Genomic DNA, 22,529 nt, shown 5'->3' on the forward strand with positions numbered 1-22,529 from the left:
CTACTCAATGCTATTCAGAAGGCACTTTAACTCTACCAGGCAATCTGTCTAAATCTGGTTCCTTATATCTGAAGTTACCAAAGGCTGAGAATTTATGCTTAAGCTTTCTCTCTATTAGCTAGCCACAGCCAAGTCTAAATTCTAAACTCTGTGCTCAGATCAGGTGCATATTTCTCTGTGGCTTCATTTCATTGGGACCATGTTCATTTTTTAAGGGCCAGTAAGGATCCCCAATATAGAAAGCTATTCTGGGCCGGCGCCACGGCTCAAAAGGCTAATCCTCCTCCTGCAGCACCAGCACACCAGGTTCTAGTCCCAGTCGGGGCACTGGATCCTGTCCCGGTTGCCCCTCTTCCAGGCCAGCTCTCTGCTGTGGCCCGGGAGTGCAGTGGAGGATGGCCCAAGTGCTTGGGCCTTGCACCCCATGGGAGACCAGGAGAAGCACCTGGCTCCTGCTTTTGGATCAGCGTGGTGCGCCAGCTGTAGCGCTGGCTGTGGCGGCCATTGGAGGGTGAACCAACGGCAAAGGAAGACCTTTCTCTGTCTCCCTCTCTCTCACTGTCCACTCTGCTTGTCAAAAAAAAAAAAAAAAAAAAAAAAAGAAAGCTATTCTGGGTCTGTTTCTAATTGTCACAGCTTCCATGTGAGTGTGCAACACAGAATAGCCAAAAAGCCTCTGCAGGCTTGAATTTCAATTTATTTATTCTATTATGTAGCTTTTATATCTTTTATATTCACATTTCTCATTTAGCATCTAAATATTTTACAGGATGAATTCATATTTTACATTAATAAACCATGAAAATTCTAAACAAAATTAGATTTCAAATGACTGTAGCTTTATTTAATGCCTTTTAAAGAATTATAAATAACATTTTAGAGTTGCCTACTTTTAATTCAGAGAAGCCCTGGGGATTACCTGGAAGGAAGTCAAAAAGTTATTAATTTTCTCTCCTTTCATTTGACATGAATCATAGGCTGTCTTTCATCAATTTTTCTTCTAAAGTCTGCCCTTGTCTTCCCATTACACTGTGAGTTCCTTGAGGGATGAGAGCTTATCTTAAACCAACCTGTGTTCCCTGATGGCAATGTCATACTGTATGTGCCGGGTACATTGCACAGATTTGCAAACATTACTTTAGATAAGGTCCTGTTCACCTTGGAATACAGTCTCCAAAGCAGCTACCTCAGTGTGGGCCACTTTCCATTTGCTATCTGCTCATGTGGCCACACCTCCTGCTTCAACTAACTTCAGACTGACCTTTCCCTTAAGGCTGACCCTGTTTATCCACACTGTCTTAAAACGCTAGAGAAATGCCTTGCTTTTTAAAGACTATCTCAAACACTAAAAGATCATGTTTCTTTTGTTTATAAAGAGTTAAACATCACCTGAATCCCTGGAAATATGACGATTTTTCATGGATGCTTTTAGAAAAAAATGAGTAAAATTATTTGGCAATGCTGAGTCCTAAATGGAAAATCTCTTAAAATGGAAACTTCCATTTTATTATAAAATCTCTTATTGTGGAGTACACTCACATCATAATTTTCTTTTGCAAAGGCTGAGGACTGGCATCACCCATCTGCACGGCCTCAGCCACAGCTTATGCCCTAGCCTCAGAGGTGCCTCGTGGCAGGTCTTCTGCCTCTGCTCTGTTCCCTTTCCATCTACATACTGGTTGTTCTTGGCTAACCACATTCCTCCCAGCTGGCTGGTTCTCAGCAAAGTCTATGAGTGCATCATCTCATCAGCTTCTCAAACTTAACTGTATCTTCTCCAGATACATCTTTCCCAAGCCCACTCCTCTGGCTCCAGGCTACCCTTGTCGGAACATGACTGATTACCTTGTCCTCCCCCACCGTCTCTTCCCCATCGACTTCTTGTCCTTAGTTCTCCAAACTTCCATCACACATCACCACAAGCAAACTCTTGCGTCCCTCTCCCCACTTTCTCCCACACCAGCCTCCTTTTCTGCCTCTGGAACTTGGAAGGCCATCACAGTCAGGCCTCTGTTCCTCCAAACTCCCCAATGCCACTGATCCTGTTCTCCTGAACTCACCAGGGAGTTGCAAAGGAAAAAATCTGATAGTTCTGTTTCAGTCCTGTCACTGACATGGCCAGTTGTCTTCAAATAAGTTTCTTCCTGCTTTTTAAAAAAGGATACCCCAAACATATGCCATCACCTATTTGAGCTAGATGCTGTTGTATAATAAAGTGCTGGCCAATGGAATGTGAGCAGAAGTGATGGGCACAAGATCTGAGTCATATCCTTACAAGGAAAAGTGTGTCTCCATTCCCCACTACCTTTCTGTACTTTAGTCACCTCTGTTTCCTTTCTCCTACTTTCCTGTCTTCCCCCTTCCTTGGCCCCCAATTTCTCATTGTCCTTATTCAATTTCACTTCACCAACTGTTTGTGTGTTTATCTATCTTTTTATTTTAATTTATTTGAAATACAGGGTTACAGAGAGAGAGAGAGAGCAAGACCTTCCATCTGCTGGTTCACTCCCCAAGTAGCCACAATTGCTGGGTCTGGGCCAGGCTGAAGTCAGGAGCCAGGAGCTTCTTCTATGTCTCACACATGGATACAGGGACCCAAGGACTTGGGCCATCTTCTGCTGCTTTCCCAGCAGCATTAGCAGGGAGCTGTATCAGAAGTGGAGCAGCCAGAAGTTGAACCAGCACCCATACGGGATGCCAGTGCTGCAGGCAGCAGCTTTACCCACTGTGCCACAGCTCCACCCCCTCTCCACCTCTCATGCAAGTTGAGTTTTAGTGTGGCCTATTAAGCCACACTAGTCACACTTGCCATGAGGATGCTGAGTAATGAGATGTAAGGAGCCAACCCTTTCTGTGGTGCTTTGGAGGCAATCAGCTGCTTCAAAATAAAGCTGAATATATCCTTCCCAGCCACTGGCTGCCAGAAACTCATTAAAGTGGACGACGAAAGTAAAATTCACACTTTCCATGAGAAGTGTGTGGCCACAGAAGTTGCTGCAAAGTTCTGGAATGGAAGGGTTATGTGGTCTGAATCAGCAGTGGGAATGATAATGTTTTCCCATGAACCAAGGTGTCTTGACCAATGGCCAGGTTGCCTACTGCTGAGTAAGGGGCATTCCTGTCATAGACCCAGGAAAACTGGAGAAAGAAAGTACAAATCTTTTTTGGGACTGCATTGTTGATGCCATTTTGAGTGTTCTCAATTTGGCTATCGTAAGTGGCAGGGCGGGGGGGGGGATTCCTAGACTCCTGGATTGACTGATATCACTATACCTTGTCACCTGGGTCATAAAAGAGTCAGCAGAACCTGTGAACTCTTCAGTCTCTCTAAAGATGATGTATACCAGTATGTGGTAAGAAAGCCCTCAAATACAGAAGGCAAGAAACCTAAGACAGGGGTCAGCGCCATGGCTTACTTGGTTAATCCTTCACCTGCAGCACCAGCATCCCATATGGGCACCGGGTTCTAGTCCTGGTTTCTCCTCTCAGTCCAGCTCTCTGCTGTGGCCCGGGAGGGCAGTGAAGGATGGCCCAAGTGCTTGGGCTCCTGCACATGTGTGGAAGACCAGGAAGGAGCACCTGGCTCCTGGCTTTGGATCGGCTCAGTGCCGGCAGCGCTGGCCGTAGCAGCCATTTGGGGAGTGAACAAACGGAAGGAAAACCTTTCTCTCTGTCTCTCTCTCTCACTGTCTAACTCTGTTAAAGAAAAGAAAAGAAAAGAAAAGAAAAGAAAAGAAAAGAAAAGAAAAGAAAGGAAAGGAAAGGAAAGGAAAGGAAAAGAAAGGAAAGGAAAGGAAAGGAAAGGAAAGGAAAAGAAAAGAAAAGAAAAGAAAAGAAAAGAAAAGAAAAGAAAAGAAAAGAAAAGAAAAGAAGAGAAAAGAAAAGAAAAAGAAACCTAAGACCAGCACTGAACATTTTGTTGCTTCATGAGTCCTGCAACACCAGGGCCAGCGTGTGGCTCTAACTGAATAAGGAATAGCCTGCATAATAGGCTAAATTTTCAGTCAAGAAAATGAAGGAGGCCAAATAAAAAAGCCAGGAACAGATTGCCAGGAGAAGTAGGCTGTCTTTTTTGAGAGCATCTACTTCTAAATCAGAGTCCAGTTGAAAATAAGGTTTAAGAATAACAAATAAGAGAATCCAAGATGGCTGTTTAGGGTATAGCCACACTAACTTAAGCTATTCTGGGTCATGAAAAGAACAAAGGTCTCGGCTGCTCCACTTCCAGTCCAGCTCCCTGATAATGTGCCTGGGAAAACAGCAGAAGATGGCCCAAGTCCTTGGGCCCCTGCATCCACATGGGAGACTCAGAAGAAGCTCCTGGCTTGTGGTTTCAGATTGGCCCAGCTCTGGGTGTTGCAGCCATTTGGGGAGTGAACCAGCAGGTGAAAGATTTCTCTCTCTTCTCTCTCTCTCTCTCTCTCTCTCTCTCTCTCTCTCTCTCTCTTCCTCTCTGTAACTTTGCCTTTCAAATAGATAAAGAAATCCTTTAAAAAAAAGAAAGAAAAACAAAGGAAGTATTATGTTTCTGGGGATATGACTGACAGAAATTATTGATGAAGAAGCAACAAAAAAATAAAAACAGTAAGACTCCATGGGACAAGGAGAGAGAAGGCAGAGACACCGCGGTAGCCAGCTATGTGGCCCAGCCAGCTGCCAGCTGTGAGACGCCGACTCATCAAGGCAGGAAGAAATCGCCACATGCCCTGCAGCTGGCAGTCTGAGCTGAGGGGGATTCCACAGTCAGCCACTGGATTTTACGTCAGCCTAAAGAGCTGATTTGGGTCTGAGCTACTGTTGGGCTTGGAGCAGGACAGCAGCCTTGCTTTCCTTCCCTCTCCTCTCCCCAGTCTGCGTAGCACCATACTCAGCAGCAAACAGTGCACCGTAGAACCCCTCGGTTCTACCAGCATCCTAGTCAGAGTCCGGGTGATGTGTAGGGAAAAGGACAGATCCCCTGCATCCTGCAACTGTGGGATTTTTGGGTGTTAGTTCCAGAGTTACACTCACTCACTCTATGTGAGCCAGGGGATCTGCCTTAGCTTCTGGGGCTAATACCAGAAGCATCCAATGAAAAAATCTGCTCCCACCTTGGGAGATCTGGGTAATGACCCCACTAGGCCCTGCAAATCCCATGCCTGTAACAATTCATTCAGAATTTCTCAGTGCTCCTGGAATCTACCCGGTGGACATAGGGAAGAACCTACCTGCATCTCACTTCTCTTTACTAGTATCTTCAAGTGTAAAAATCTTCTGTATACATTATAGTCACCCTATAGGACTGGAAAAAGGTCCAGCTCACATCCCCTAGTACCAGGAGTAGGGCTGTTGGTATTGTAAGCCATAGCACCAGTTGGGCCCTTCTAGCAGGACCAGAGGAAGGTCTATCTGTATCACACAGTCCTAGAACAATAACAGTTGATGTTGGTTCCACAAGCCCCGGCATCACTCTGGCTTGCCAGGAGGACAAGGGGGAATCCACCCTTGTCTCCCTCAGCATCAAGAACAAGGCCCTGGCTATCACATTTGTCAGGAGACCGCCTTGGAGAACTCCCTGTAGGCCAAAGATACACACCCAAGGATACCCTTATTTATCACAAAGTAACACTTCTATCCCTATGAACTGTAGCAGACCAGAACACTGTTTCACCTATAGATACAACTGACCTTGATTAAGGCAAAAGTAATCACCCAGAGACTACACTCCTGGGCTCGTCTAGAACCAAAGCCATAATAACAAGCCAAGTGATACCCTGCATTCAAAGTAAACCATACTCCATAAATAAAACCTACTTGATAAAGAAGGAACAAAGACAGAGTAGGAAAACAAGGAAACATGAAGAAGCAAGATAGCATGATGCTTCCAAAGAACACAATAATTCTCTAGAATTAGATCCTGTACTGAAGGGAATAGATAGAGAATACAAAATAATGATTGTAAGGAAACTCAACAAGATGCAAGAGAACATTGATGGATTAAACAAATGATGAAGTCAATAAGTGACATGAATGAAAATATTACTAAGGAGATAGAACTCATTAAGAAAAAACAAATATTGAGATGGTGCTGTGGTGTAGCAAGTAAAGCCAATTCCTGCAGTGCCAGCATCCCATATGGGCATCAGTATTTTCCAGATAAGCAAAAGCAGAGAATTTACAACCACCAGACCAGCTTTACAAGAAATTCTGAAGGGTGCCCTGCCTTAGAAATAAACATAAAACACATGTCACCACCAAATTCACTAATAGAGCAGGTGGAATCATTATCCAATCAACAAAATGACAGGTCTTAGTGCTTATCTATTAATACTAATCTTGAATGTAAATGGATTAAATTAAGCTGGCTACAGGAAGCTCACTTCACAAAGATACACAGACTGATAGTAAAGGGTTAGAAAATACCAGGCAAATGGAAACCAAAAGTGAGCAGGTATAGCTACCTTGATATATCTAAAGCAGACTTTAATAAAAAACTGCAAAAAGAAATAAAGGACATTATATTTTGACAAAAAATGTTCTATTTAGCAAGAATACAATCATAAATATATATGCATCCTGCAGCAGATCAGCTGATAAATTTAGCAAATACTATTCGATCTAAAGGGAGAGATAGACTCCAATTCAATAATAGTGAGTGACTTCAACATTCCACTCTCACCAATGGAAAGAGCATTCAAGCAGAACATCAATAAAGATTATCAGAGTTGACACATATTATTGAGCAAATGGACCTAATAGACATTTACGGAACATTGCACTCAACAGCTACAGAATATACATACACATGATCTTTGCATCTGCACATGGAACATTTTCTGGGACAGATCACATATTATGTCACAAATCAAGTCTCAGAAAAATTAAAAAGATTGAAATCATACCATGTATCTTCTCAAATCATAAAGGAATAGAACTAAAAATCAACAACTAGAAGAATAACAGAACACTCATAAATAATTGGAAATTAAGCAACATGGTACTAAATAATCAATGGGTTATTGAAGAAATTAAAAAGAAAATAAAAAACTTCCCTGAAATAAATGAAAGTGAAAACACAACATATAAAAACCTGTGGGATACAGCAAAAGCAGTAAAAAGAGGGAAGTTTATAGCATTAAGTACTTACATTAAAGAAAAGAGAAATTCTCAAATTAAAGATATAATAATGCATCTCGAAAAACTCAGAAAAACAAGAGCAAGAGAAATCCAAAATCAGCAGAGGGAGAGAAATAACAAGGATCAGAGCAGAAATAAATGAAATTAGAATTAAAAAAATACAAAACAAAAGTTGGTTTTTTGAGAAGATAAACAACATAAATAAACCTCTAGCAAGACTAATAGAGAAAAAACTCAAATAAATAAAATTAGAGATGAAAAAGGCGACATTACAACTGATAACACTGAACTACAAAGGATCAAAGTAATTTATGAAGAACCATATGCTATTAAACAGGAAAACCTCAAAGAAATGGACAGATTCCTGGATTCATATAATATACCAAAATTAAACCAAGAAGGTATAGATAACCTAAACAGACCCATAGCAAGCAATGGATTTAAGCAATAATCTGAAGTTTTTCATCAGGGAAAAGTCTGGTATCTGATGGCTTTACTACTGAATTCTACAAAACATTTAAAGAAGAAGTAACTCCAATATTCTTCAAAATATTTCAAAACATTGAACAGGATGGAGCTCTGGCAAACTCTATGAGGACAGCATAGACACAACAAAGAAAGAGAAAGAGGGAGGAAAGGGGAAAGAGAGAGAGAGAGAGGGAAGAACAGAGGGAGGGGGAGAGGGAGGGAGGAAGAGGGAGAGAGAGAGAGGGAGGGAGAGAGAGAGAGAGAAGCTACAGACCTATATCCTTAATGAGCACAGATGCAAAGACTCTCAACAAGATACTAGCAAACTGAATCCAAAATTACATAAAAAATTCATACATCACAAACGAGTGGTAATTTTCCCAGCTATGTAAGGGTGGCTCAACGTTTGCAAATCAATAAACCTCATAAATCACATCAATAGTATGAAGAACAAAATTCATATGATCATCTCAATAGATGCAGAAAAAGCATTTGATAAGATTCAACACCACTGCATGATAAAAACCCTCCACAAATTAGGTATAGAAGGAGACATTACATTACATTACATTATATTCCTCAAAAATTATAAAGGCTATAAATCATAATCCCACAGCCACTATCATACTGAATGGGGAAAAGCTGAAAGCATTTTCCTTCCAATTTGTAACAAGACATGCATGTCTACTTTCATCAATTCACTGATTCAATATAGTACTGCAAGTTTTGGGGGAGGTTCAAAGATGGCAGAATTGGGAGAGAGTTTACTGATAGTCCAGGAGAAGATAGTTTAATAAAAGTAAAGATAGTGTAGTCTCAGGAAAGAGTTGGGGTAAAACGGCAGAGGAAACTCTTCCATAATTAGAGGGACATGGTGGACCTACATGGAGGGCATGCGCACAGGCCCCCACGGCTCAGGACTCTAGCTACAGAGAGCCTCTGCATCAGCGCTGGAAAGTGAGGTGAGATGAAAAGTGGCAGGAAGAGCCTACAGGGAACAAGCTTGAAGTCCCATGGTGGAAAGTACAGCAGCCTAACTAGAGGAGAGAAAGAATAAAAGGAATGGTACAGATACAATTCTCTCTGTCCAATCACCTTACAAAAGCCTATGAGCTCATAGAGAAGGTGCCACTTTGGACACAGGTAACACCTGCACCACCTCGGGGGCTGCACCCAGAAATCAGTCGAACAGAAAAACCTGACTCTGGTGGGGAGTAATAACAGGAGAGTAAGACCTAGTGAATGTGTGGAGCTTATGAACTGGGACTGTGAAAAGAAAAAAAACTGAGGGTGTATGGGAAAACTAATGGTGTGGATGAGACTTTGAGTAGTCTTGGTGGGAGACACCACAAGCTTGGGCATCCCTGGCTACCTGGCAAAAGACATTGCAGGGGAATTTGAGCTTACATTGAGGACTGAACAGATCCTTTGTGTGGTCCTTGGGACAGAGCAGATGAATATTATACCCACTGGGGCTAGCACTCAGGCACTGATCACCATTGATGAGAAGAGCTTAGCTGAGCAGAATTACTTCCCTTCTGATTAACGAGAGAGAGAGAGAGAGATTTACCATGCCAAACCTGGGTGTGTGACCTTAGGCACACCGTTAACCCTGAAGAACTGAAAAGAGCTCTCTGGCAACACCCACCACAAGCCTCTAGAGATTACTGAAAGCAGACAGTCCACTTTTCTACAGAGTCACAGTATAGCAAGAAAAGCTGCCACAGCCAAAGAAGGAAGAGGAGGAGGAGGAAGAAGAAGACGAAGAATAAGGAGGAGGAGGAAGAGGAAGAAGAGGAAGAGGAAGAGACCAACGAATATCTCCACAAATGAGATATTCACTGAAAGCAGACAGTCCACTTATCTACAGAGTCATAGTATAACAAGAAAAGATGCGACAGTGAAAGAAGAAGGAAGAGGAGGAGGAGAAGGGGGAGGAGGAGGAAGAAGAAGAAACCAATGAATATCTCCACAAGTGCTGAACAACAAACATAACCACCGAGGAAACAACAAGAAGACAACATGATGCTCCCAAAAGAATATGACACTTCAATACAAGATTATGAAGACAATGAGATGGAAGAAATGCAAAAAATGGAACTCAAAAAATTGATGAAAAGAATATTTAGAAGTAATCAAAAACAAACACATGAACTACTGAAATCCATGTAGGACATGAATGAAAATCTCTCTCATGAAAATGAAATCTTAAGGAGGAATCAAAAGGAATTGAGAAATTTAATATAACATGAAATTGAGATATTGAAGAGAAATCAATATGAAATGAAGAATTCAATAGAACAAATAAAAAACATAGTTGAGAGCCTTAAAAACAGAATCGGTGAGGCAGAAAACAGAATATCGGACTTAGAAGACAGAGCACAGGAAAGTAAATAGTCAAACCAAACACAAGAAGAGAAAATTAGAAATCTAAAAAATATTGTTGGGAATCTACAGGATACCGTTTAAAAAAACCAACATTCGAGTTCTAGGAGTTTCTGAAGGCATGGGGAGAGAGAGAGAGGATTAGAAGGCCTTTTTAGGGGCTGAGACCATGACACAGTAGCTTAATCCTCCACTTGTGGTGCCTCCATCCCATATGGGCACCGGTTCTAGTCTTGGCTGCTCCTTTTCCGATACAGCTCTCTGCTTGGCCTGGGAAACCAGTGGAAAATGACTCAAGTGCTTGGGCCCCTGCACCAACATGGGAGAACAGGTACAGGCTCCTGACTCCTGGCTTTGGATCAGCGTAGCTCAGGCCGTTGCGGCTATTTGGGGAGTGAACCAACAGAAGGAAGACCTTTCTCTCTGTCTAACCCTCTCACTGTCTGTAACTCTACCTTTCAAATGAATGAATGAATGAATGAATGAATAAATAAATAAAGACCTTTTTAGTGAGATACTAGCAGAAAACTTCCTGGGTTTGGAGAAAGAAAGAGACATACAAGTACAGGAAACACACAGAACTCCCAATAAACATCACCAGAAAAGATCCTCACCATGACACATTGTAATCAAACTCACCACAGTGAAACATAATGAAATGATTCTAAAATATGCAAGATAGAAACATCAGATTAATCTCAGAGGATCTCCAGTTAGACTCACAGCAGACTTCTCATCAGAAACCCTACAGGCTAGTAGGGAAGGTGAGATATAGCCCAAGTACTAAAATAAAAACATTGCCATCCCAGAATATTATATCCTGCAAAGATCTCATTTGTGAATGAAGGTGAAATTAAGAACTTTCATAGCAAACAGAAATTGAAAGAATTTGTCACCACTCTCCAGCCCTGCAGAAGATGCTTAAAGATGTGTTACATACAGAAACATAAAAACATGGTCATCAATAAAAAAGAGGTAAAAAAAGAAACTCAGTCAAAGATCACAAGAAGTTCAAAGTATATATTAGAAATATCTTTGGAAAACTGGCAGGGCAAAGTTACCACTTATCAATAGTCACATTGAATGTAAATGGCCTCAATTCTCCAGTTAAAAGACACAGACTGGCTGAATGGATTAAAAAACAAAAACAATCTATTTGCTGCTTACAAGAAACACATCTTTCCAACAAAGATCCATACAGACTGAAAGTGAAAGGCTGGAAAAAGATATTCCATGCCAACAGAAACCAAAAAGGAGCTGGTGTAGCCATCTTAATATCAGACAAAATAAAATTTAAGAAAAAACTGTTAAGAGAGACAAAGAGGGGCACTATATAATGATTAAGAGATCAATTCAACAGGAAGATGTAACTATTATAAATGTATATGCACCTAATTAGAGGGCACTGGGCTATTTAAAAGATATGTTAAGGAACTTAAAGGGAGACTTAGACTCCAATACATTGGAGGACATCAATACTCCACTTTCAGCAATGAACATATCAACCATACAGAAAATGAAAAAGGAAACAGCAGATTCAATCGACACTATAGCCCAAATGGATCTAACAGATATCTACAGAACTTTCAATCCTACATTTGAAGAATTTACATTCTTCTCAGCAGTGCATGGAACCTACTCTAGGATTGACCACATACTAGGCCATAAAGCAAGTCTCAGCTAATTCATAAGAATTGAAACCATACCATGCATCTTCTCAGACCACAATGGATGAAGCTGGAAGTTAACAACTCAGGAATCCCTAGAGCATATGCAAACATATGGAGACTGAACAACATGCTCCTGAATGAAGAGTGGGGCACAGAAGAAATCAAAAGAGAAAAAAAAACTTCCTGGAAGCAAATGAAAATAACAACACAACATAACAAAATTCATGGGATAAAGCCCAAGAAGTAAGAGAAAAATTTATAACAATAGGTGCCTACATCAAGAAATTGGAAAGGCACCAAATAAATGAGCGATCAATACATCTCAAGGATCTAGAAAAACTAGAGTAAACCAAAACCAAAAGTAGTAGGAGAAGAGAAATACTTAAAATTAGAAAAGAAATCAACAATATTGAGTCCAAAAAGTATACAAAAGATCAGCAAATGAAGAGCAGGTTTCTTGAAAAAATAAATAAAATTGAAACACCATTGGCAACTAACTAAAAAAGCAGGAAGAGAAGACCCAAACCAATAAAATCAGAGATGAAAAAGGGAATGCAACAACAGACACCACAGAAATAAAAAGATTCATTAGATTACCACAAAGAGTTGTAGGCCAACAAACTGTGAAATCTATCAGAAATGGATAGATTCCTGGACACATAAAACCCTCAAATTGAACCATGAAGACATAGAAAACCTAAACAGACCCACAACCAAGTCAGAAATAGAATCAGTAATAAAGGCCCTCCCAACAAAGAAAAGCCCAGGTCTGGATGGATTCGCTGCTGATTTCTATCAGACATTTAAAGCAGAACTAAACCCAATTCTTCTCAAACTATTCAAAACAATTGAAAGAGAGGTAAACCTCCCAAATTCTTTCTATGAAGCCAGCATCACCTTAATTAATAAACCTGAAAAAGATGCAAAAGAGAAAGAGAATTACAGTTGTAATCAAAACAGCATGGTACCGGAACAGAAACAGATGGATAGACCAATGGAACAGAATTGAAACACCAGAAAATCAATCCACACATCTACAGCCAACTTATATTTGATCAAGGATCTAAAACCAATTCCTGGAGCAAGGACAGTCTATTCAATAAATGGTGCTGGGAAAACTGGATTTCTATATGCAGAAGCATGAAGCAAGACCCCTACCTTTCACCTTACACAAAAATCCACTCAACATGGATTAAATATCTAAATTTATGACCCAACACCATCAAATTATTAGAGAACATTGGAGAAACCTTGCAAGATATAGGCACAGGCAAATATTTCTTGGAAAAGACCCCAGAGGCACATGCAGTCAAAGCCAAAATTAACAATTGTGATTGCATCAGATTGAGAAGTTTCTGTACTGCAAAAGAAATAGTCAGGAAAGTGAAAAGGCAACCAACAGAATGGGAAAAAATATTTGCAAACTATGCAACAGATAAAGGGTTAATAACCAGAATCTACAAAGAGATCAAGAAACTCCACAACAACAAAACAAACAACCCACTTAAGAGATGGGCCAAGGACCTCAATAAATATTTTTCAAAAGAGGAAATCCAAATGGCCAACAGGCACATGAAAAAATGTCCAGGATCACTAGCCATCAGGGAAATGCAAATCAAAACCACAATGAAGTTTCACCTGACCCGGGTTAGAATGGCTTATGTACAGAAATAAACTAACAATAGATGCTGGTGAGGATATGGGGTAAAAGGCACACTAATCCTCTGTTGGTGGGGATGCAAACTGGTAAAGCCACTATGGAAGACAGTTTGGAGATTCCTTAGAAACCTGAATACAGCTCTACCACATGACCCAGCCATCCCACTCCTTAGAATTTACCCAAAGGAAATTAAATTGGGAAATAAAAGAGCTATCGGCACCTCAATGTTTATTGCAGCTCAATTCACAGTAGCTAAGACATGGAATCAACCAAATGCCCATCAACAGAAGACTGGATAAAGAAATTATGGAACATGTTCTCTGTATTCTATACAGCAGAATAAAAAAATGAAATCCAGTCATTTGCAACAACATGGTGGAATCTGGAAAACACCATTTTGAGTGAAATAAGCCAGTCCTAAAGGGACAAATATCATATGTTCTCCCTGATTGGTGACAACTAACTGAGCACCTAAAAGGAAACCTGTTGAAGTAAAATGGACACCATGAGAAACAATGACTGGATCAGCCCTTGTCCTGACTGTCGGGGACCAACTTACTATTTTATTCCTTTTATTATTTTTCTGTGCTACTTAATACCATTGGTTGAACTCTTTAATTAACACACAATTATTCTTAGTTGTTTAAATTTAACTAAAAAGTGATCCCTATTAAACATAAGAGTAGGAGTAAACAGGGAGAAGATGTACAGTTCGGCACACTCAGACTTACCCTTAATGGTAGAACTAGAAAGGTGCCATGGACTCCAAATCCCATTGGGTTGGTATATACCTATGCCATCTTACTTGTCAAAGTGATCAGTTTAAGTTCATAATTGATCATAAAGATAGGATTAAGTGTCAAAGGGATCACATAAACAAGACTAGTGTCTGCTAATAATAATTGATAGAATTAAAAAGGAGAGGATGATCCAACATGGGAACCAGGATACACAGCAGAATCATAGAATGGCAGATGCCCTAAATAGCACTCTGACCTCAGAATTAGCCCTTAAGGCAAAACTGACAAAAAAAAAAGAATAAAGAAAGAAATGTCTGTGTGTATCAGAATTGCTATAAATAGTTTTGTAAAACCTTGTTTTATACCTTTGTGAAACCAGTGGTTAAGAATGGCATACTACTATAGTTTTAATGATTTGATTACATTTTACTGTATATGGGTGAAATGGTGATTTTTCCATTCAGTTATTGTTTATAGCTGTTGTCTATATTCCTACTACACTAGGGTCTTTTTGCTCTTTACTTGTTAAACTTCTTATTTGGTGAAATAGTAAACCTTTTCACTATGACACAAACTTAAAATATGTTACCTCAAAATCTGGGGAAAAAAAGAAAGGGAGAAGGAAGAAGGGTAGGAGGGCAAGAGGGGTAAGGAGGGAGGAAGGGAGGAAGGAAATAACATTATATTCTTAGAATTGTACCTACAAAGCACATTGAATCTGTTAAAAAGACAAATTAAAATTTCAAAGATAAACAAATAAAATTAAAAATTAAAAAATAACAAATAACATTGGATCTAAAAAAAAAAAAAATAGGGAACGAGGAGCCAAAGCTCCAGGTGACTTTCTAGAGTACAACTGTCCCACGACCCTGACTGACCATCTAGCTCAGAGATACAAACTCATAGGATGCAGATCATAAAAATAGAAACAGGTAGACTGATACAAAAACCCAGTTCCAAGCTTAGTACTCTTTCCCTCTTGCAGCTTGGCAAATCACAGCTGGTATTGGGAGGGACAGAACGGCCTCTGTTTCCACATGCCTATGGTAACTTCTGGCTATTAGGTTTCAATTTAGCCACTTGCAACTCTGCTCTACAAAGACAAAAAACATTAACATTTCTAGGAGCTCAATTTCACATACCTTGTTTGGGATTGTCTTTCTCCTCCTGAAGCACTAAAACTTCTCTTTAAAATGTCTGAAATAAGAAAAGAAAATAAAACATTGTTTTCTCGTAAATCTTTGTTCCTTAATGCTGGATTTCTGTAATTTGAGCATTTGTACATACAATAAAGACTGACTTTGTGTGATCATCAGCTAAAATGCAATGTTATAAATTACTAGTTAGGAGGAGAAATTAAGATGGCAGCTAAGATGCCCTGGCAATCACCTCCACAGAGACCTATTTGGGCACCTATTCATGCACCAAGTTACCTTCACAAGAGATGGGACACTAAGTGAGACACAGAAGTGCCCGGTAAAACAATAATAAAAAATTACATTGAAGAAAGTAGGAAGGAAAAAGTTGCTCAGGGGCCAGCTTTATGGTACAGTAGGTTAAGCAGCCGCCTGCAATGCTGGCATCCCATATGGGCACTGGCTCACATCCTGGCTGTTCCAACTATAATCCAGCTCCCTACTAAGGTACCTGGGAAGGGAGCAGAAGATAGCCCAAGTACTTGGGCCCCTGCCACCCATGTGGGAGACCCAGATGGAGGTCCAGGCTCTTGGCTTCGGGCTGATCCAGCCCAACCACTGTGGCCATTTGGGGAATGAATCAGCAGATGGAGGACCTCTTGCTCACTTGCTCTCACTTTCTCTCTCTGTAACTCTGCCTTCCAAATAAATAAACCTTTAAAAATAATGATAAAGTAATAATAAAAAAGAGTTGCCCATGTCACCCCTCTCCTGTTCCAAGGAGAGAAGCCTCCTGCTTGGGGAAGAATCCCATGCTATGCCCTTGGTGATAAAATTCAGAGTCATAGAAGGCCCCATGGCCCAAACCTACAGACTCATACTTTAAGACTTAGTATCTGGAGTCTCCACAGCCAGGTGGTTGTTTCCACCACCCCTCCCTCCATCAGTGGCTAGAAGACAGCAGAGCAAGACTCCAGACTCCATCCACCCAGAAAGGGTAGAAGAGTGAACTTAGAACCTTGCCCTGGAACCCAGATACCAGCCTGCTGTCCTGACATCTAGCACCCGATGAAGCCCAAAGGCCACTACCCCTAGGTCAGTGCTCAGAGACAGATGGAGCCTGTAGGCGCTTGTCCCAGCATTAGGCAGAGTCCTGCCCTACTCTGGGATAGACTCTTTTCAGGGTACGTCAATCCTGATCTCAGGCAGCCCTAGCATAAATCCACAGGACTCACTGGGACCCAGTTACTGTGAGATCTATGTGTAACACAGACTGGTGCCAGGATGGGCAGCCTCAAGCTGCATTTATCACCACCCCCCAGCTTTGGGCAGACAGAAAGGAGCTTGAGGACTGTTTTTGAACTCAACACCATACTGGTAAAATCCATTGAGCAGATCCTAATAGACCCTGTCTCCAGGCCAGTTCCTACAGAGAGAAACTCTAGAATTGCTTCAATGCCAAGTAAAGCTCTTTGACTCTGGTTGATCTGTCTTATATCCCAGAATCATCAATGGCATATAGGAGTGGCAAGGGGAGTGAATCTGCCTAATAAAGACAGACAATAGCAGGGTGGGCTTTGCTCCAACTCACAGGCTGCACTAGTGTTACTGGGCTATGGGCTATTCTAGTATCATGGCATTGGTGGTCCTGGGACTTGGACTCTGAGCCTATCCTGATCTCAGGAGGAGACTTGGAGGGCCAGACTACCAGTTTTAGGGCATTTCCCCTGGCTCATTTGAACAACGCACCAACTGAAGACTGGGGGACATCTGAGCTTAGAGAGTATGCTTAAAGCAGTGAAAAAAAAAATCGATTGCAGACCTGAGTACTACCTGGTACTAAAATGGCAGAAGTGTCTACATGCTCAGAGAAAACAAGCAAGCAGCTTGGAATTTCCAGAAAGACAACCAAAAATGAAGTCAGATCACTACAATTAATCCTTCACTGCACAGACAACGTCATACACCCACAAGCATGAAGAACACCCAGGGAACCATGACCTCGTCTAAAGAGCAAACATGGTGCCGAAAGTTAACCAAATGCTCAGATGACAGCTTCAAAGTAGCGGTTTTAAGGAAACTCAACACATTTTAAGAAAACAGAAACTGTTTAATATTATAACACAATTGAAAGAAGTAGTTAAACAATATCAAACAAAAATCTTTCAATTGAAAAGTACACTAAGAAAAATTAAAAACATGATAAAGGCATCGATAGAAGAATAGATCAGATAGAGGAGAGAATCAGTGATTTCAAAGGTTAGCTAATTGATAATACACAGTTGAATGAAAAACAAAGAATCAAGAGGAATGAGAAAAGTTTATTGGAATTTGGGGACAGCATAAAAAGAGAAAATATCTGTGTGACTGAGGTTTGAGACGGACTTGAGAATGTCAGGAGATTTGAAATTAGTTTCAAAGATACAAGAACAAAAAAAAATCCCAAATCTAGAGAAAGATATAGCCATTCAGGTACAGTAAGGTCAAAAGTCAGCAATCAGATTGAATCCATCTAAACTTGCTCCAAGAAATGTTATAATCAAGCTCTCCAAGGTTAAAGATAAAGACAGAATCCTCAAAGCTACAAGAGAAAAGAAGCAAATAACAAATAAAGAGAAGCAAATAACATACAAATTCACCTGAATTCAGATTTCTCAGAAACCTTACGGGCCAGGAGGGAATAGGATGAGATTTTTAAAGTATTGAATGAAAAATAAATTGATATCTAAGAATATTATACCAAGAAAACTATCCTCCAGAAAACAAGAAAGAAAAACATTCCCGGATAAACAAAAGCTAAGAGAATTTATCTCAGACCCATATTATAAGAAATGCTAAATGGAGCTCTTCAAACTGAAAGAAAGAAATATTATTGAATAACAAGAAAACATTAGAAGATACAAAAGATACTGGTAAAAGTAACTAAACATAGAATTCCCTAATACTGTAAACATAGAACATGAATCATTCATATCTTTAATAGGAATTGTAAAAACTGATATTAAAATTTTAAGAGACATTAAATGGAACATCAAAATTCAAAATGTGGGCAGAAAGGGAAGGAAGTGGTAAATTTGTTACTAGTGAATTGGATTAAGATGGCGGAGCAGGGAGGGAGCTTGTTGCTCAAGTCTAGAAGAGAGTTTTTGATCAGCCCTTGTCCTGACTGTCGAGGAACAACTTAATACTTTATCTCTTTTAGTATTTTTTTGTTCTACTTAATAGTATTGGTTGAACTCTTTAATTAATACACAATTATTCTTAGGTGTTTAAATTGAACTGAAAAGTGATCCCTGTTAAATATAAGAGTGGGAATAAGAGAGGGAAGAGATGTACAGTTTGGCACATTCTCAATCGGACTTGCCCCAAATGGTAGAATTAGAAACGTGCCAGGGGATTCCAATTCAATCCCATCAAGGTGGCATGTATCAATGCCATCTCACTATCAAAGTGATCAGTTTCAGTTCACAATTGATCATAATGATAGGACTGAGTCAAAGGCATCACACAAACAAGACTAGTGTCTGCAAATACTAATTGATAGAATAAAAAAGGGAGAGAACGATCCATCATGGGAAGTGAGATACACAACAGACTCATAGAACGGCAGATGTCCTAAACAGCACTCTGGCCTCATAATCAGCCCTTAAGGCATGCAGATCTGGCTAAAAAGCCCATGAGAGTATTTCAGGCATGGAAAGCCAAGACACTCTGACAAAAAAAAATAAATAAAAAAACCTAAATGAAAGATCTCTGTGAGTGAGATCCCAGTGGAAAGAACGGGTCATCAAAGAAGGAGGTACCTTTCTCTGAAGGGAGGAGAGAACTTCCACTTTGACCATGGCCTTGTCTAAATAAGATCGGAGTTGGTGAACTCAAAAAGCTTCCATAGCCTTGGCAACTCATGACAAGAGCCTCGGGTGATTACTGATGCCATAAACAAGAGTTCAATTGTTAAATCAACAACCAGAGTCACTGTGCACTTACTCCCCATGTAGGATCTCTGTCCTTAATGTGTTGTACAAAGTAAATTAATGCTATAACTAGTACTCAAAGAGTACTTTACACTTTGTGCTTCTGTGTGGGTGTAAACTGTAGAAATCTTTACTTAATTTTTACTAAATTGATCTTATGTATATAAACATAATTTAAAATGAAACTTGATGTGATGGGATGGGAGAGGGAGTAGGAGATGGGATGGTTGTAGGTGGGAGGGAGGTTATGGGGGGGAAAAGCCGCTATAATTCAAAAGCTGTACTTTGGAAATTTATATTTATGAAATAAAAGTTTAAAAAAATTAAAAAACTTAAAATTAAAAAAAGGAAAAAGTACATTCTTAGGGAAGAGTTAGGAAGAAAACAGCAGAGGAAACTCTATGTAAACTGGAGGAACACAGTGGACCTACATGGAGGGCAAAGACATACACAACTTGGGACCCTACCAGTGAGGAGGTGCTGCACCAGCACTGGAGAGCACAGTGAGACCAGACCACAGCAGCCAAAGCCAATGACCAAGACCCTGCAGGAAGAACCTTTAGGGAATCTGGCTTAGAGCCCCGTGGGGGATAGTGTACCCACCAAACTAGAGGAGAAAAAGTGGGGGACATGTTGTCTCTCTCCTTGATCATCCTGCAAAGGAGTCCTGTAACAAGCTGACAGAGAGCAGGCTCCATTATGGACAGCTGCGCAAGCTCGTGTCCACACCCAGTAACCAGACAAGTGGAGAGTCCTGAATCTGGTGGGGAGAACAGGAAGGAGGCTGGGTGCTCGTGACTATGGGAGGCTTGTGTGCTGAGACTGTGAAAACACTGAGGCTGTGTGGGATGACTCACGGTGTGGTTGGGACATTGGGCAGTCACTGTGGGAGGCTCCACACAATCAGGGCTTCCTGGTTACCTGGAGAGCAACATTGCTGGGGAATCTGAGCTTACACTGAGGACTGGCATAGATCCTTTGTGTGGTCCTTGTGACAGAGAAGATGATTAATATACTCACTGGGGCTAGTGCTCAGGCACTAGTCTCTTTTGAGAAGAGTTCAGCTGAATCTATTACAACAGACAAGAAGTCTCCCTTCTGATTAAAAAAAAAAAAAAAACAGATTAACCACGCCAAACCTGGGTGTGTCAACTCAGACACAGCCTTCACACTAGAGTACTGAACAGAGCTCCCTGGCCACACCCACTGCATGCCTCTAGGTATTCCCCTAAAGCAGACACTCCACTAATCCATCAGACATACTCTGAAGATAAAACGACATAGCACAAAATCAAAGAAACAAATGAGTGTCCCCACAAATGCCAAAAAACAAATGCACCAATTCTAGAAACAAGAACAAGGAAGACAACATAACACCCCCAAAAGAACACAATATCTCAATACTAGATTGTGAAGAGGATGAGACTGAAGAAATTCCAGAAATGGAATTCAAAAAGTTGATCATAGGATTAGTAATCAGAAGCAAATGCATGAAATAATGAAATCCATACATGAAAGAAAATTTCTCCCATGAAATTGAGATCTTAAAGAGAAATCAAAATGAAATCTTGAAAATGAAGAATTCAATATAACAAATAAAAAATACAGTGCAGAGCCTTAACAACAGAATCAATGAAGCAGAAGAAAGAATATCCAAAAAAAAAAAAAAACCCACAGGAAATTATATACTCAGATCAAAAAGAAATTAGAAAACTAAAAAACACTGTTGGGAATCTATAGGATAATATCAAAAAACCCAACATATAGGTTGTAGGAATTCCTGAAGGTGTGTAAATAGAGAAAGAATTAGAAGGCCTTTTTAGTGAAATAATAACAAAATTTCTGCAATTTGGAGAGACAAAGGGGTATCCAAGTACAGGAAGCACATAGAACTCCTATTAGACATGTCCAGAAAAGATCTTCACCATGACACATTGTATTCAACCACTCCACAATAAGACATAAAGAAACGATTCTAAAATGTACAAGAGAGAAACACCAGATTACTCTCAGAGGATCTCTAATTAAACTCACAGTGGACTTCTCATCAGAAACCCTACAGGCTAGGAGAGAACGGTGAGATGTAGTCCAAGTCTTAAGAGAAAAAAAACTGTCAACCCAGAATACTATACCTTGCAAACCTCTCATTTATGAATGCAAGTGAAATAAAGACCTTCCATGACAAACAGAAACTGAAAGAATTTGTCACCACCTATCCAGCCCTGGAGAAGATGCTTAAGGATGTGCTGCACACAGAAACACAGAAACAGGGTCAGGTAAAGGAAGAAAATCTAGTAGAAGTACAAAGGAAATCCAAAATAAAAAAAATGGAAAATCTTTGGAAAAATGGCAGGGCAAAGTCATTACTTATCAGTGGTCACCTTGAATGTAATAGGCCTTAACTCTCCAGTTAAAAGACACAGATTGGCTGAATGGATTAAAAAAGAAAACCCATCTATTTGCTTCCTACAAGAAACACATCTCACCACCAAAAATTCAGGCAGACTGAAAGTGAAAGGATGGAAAAGGATATTCCATGCCAACAGAAACCAAAAAAGAACTGGTATAGCCATACTAATATAAGACAAAATAGACTTTAACACAAAAACTGTTAAAAGAGATACAGAAGGGTACTATGTAATGACTAAAGGATAAATTCAACAGAAAGATGTGACTATTATAAACGTATATGCACCTATTAACAGGGCGTCTGGCTATTTAAAGAAATGTTAATGGATCTAAAAGAAGACATAGACTCCAATACAATAGTAACGGGGGATTTCAATATCTCACTTTCAGCAATGGACAGATAAACCAGACAGAAAATCAGCAAGGAAACAGCAGAGCTAATTGACACTAAAGACTAAAAGGACCTAACAGATATCTACAGAACTTTTCATTCTACAGTTGCAGAATACACATTATCCTTACCTGTACATGAAACCTTCTCTAGGATTGACCACATGCTAGGCCATGGAACAAATCTCAGCAAATTCAGAACAAATGAAATCATACCATGCAACTTCTTGGACCACAATGCAATGAATCTGGGAGTCAAAAACTCAGGAATTTCTAGAACATTTGCAAACACATAGAGACTGATCAACATGTTCCTGAATGAACAATGGGTCACAGAAGAAATCAAAAGAGAAATAAAAAATTTTCTAAAATCAAATGAAGATGATAATACAACATATCAAAACTTATGGGATACAGCAAAAACAGTATTAAGAGGAAAGTTTATAGCAACTTGTGCCTACATCAAGAAATTGGAAAGGAATCAAATAAATGAGATATCAATGCATTTCAAGGATCTAGAAAAACAACAGCAAACCAAACCCAACACTAGTAGGAGAAAAAAAAATAAGTAAATTAGAGAA

The 22,529-nt window shown here is 40.0% G+C and overlaps 1 protein-coding gene across 6 annotated transcripts in view; it reads right to left on the reverse strand.

Annotated features, from left to right (window-relative positions):
• The window catches only part of NEK10 (NIMA related kinase 10), a 376,418-nt gene that overhangs the window by 68,691 nt on the left and 285,198 nt on the right, over positions 1-22,529 (reverse strand). For all 6 annotated transcript variants that reach the window (XM_008266081.4, XM_008266080.4, XM_008266079.4 and 3 more), the window contains exon 29: positions 15,182-15,236. In XM_008266081.4, coding sequence (XP_008264303.2) covers positions 15,182-15,236 — 55 coding nt within the window. The remainder of the gene's footprint in view (positions 1-15,181; positions 15,237-22,529) is intronic.

Source organism: Oryctolagus cuniculus, chromosome 4, assembly GCF_964237555.1.
Source record: "Oryctolagus cuniculus chromosome 4, mOryCun1.1, whole genome shotgun sequence".
NCBI lineage: Eukaryota > Metazoa > Chordata > Mammalia > Lagomorpha > Leporidae > Oryctolagus > Oryctolagus cuniculus.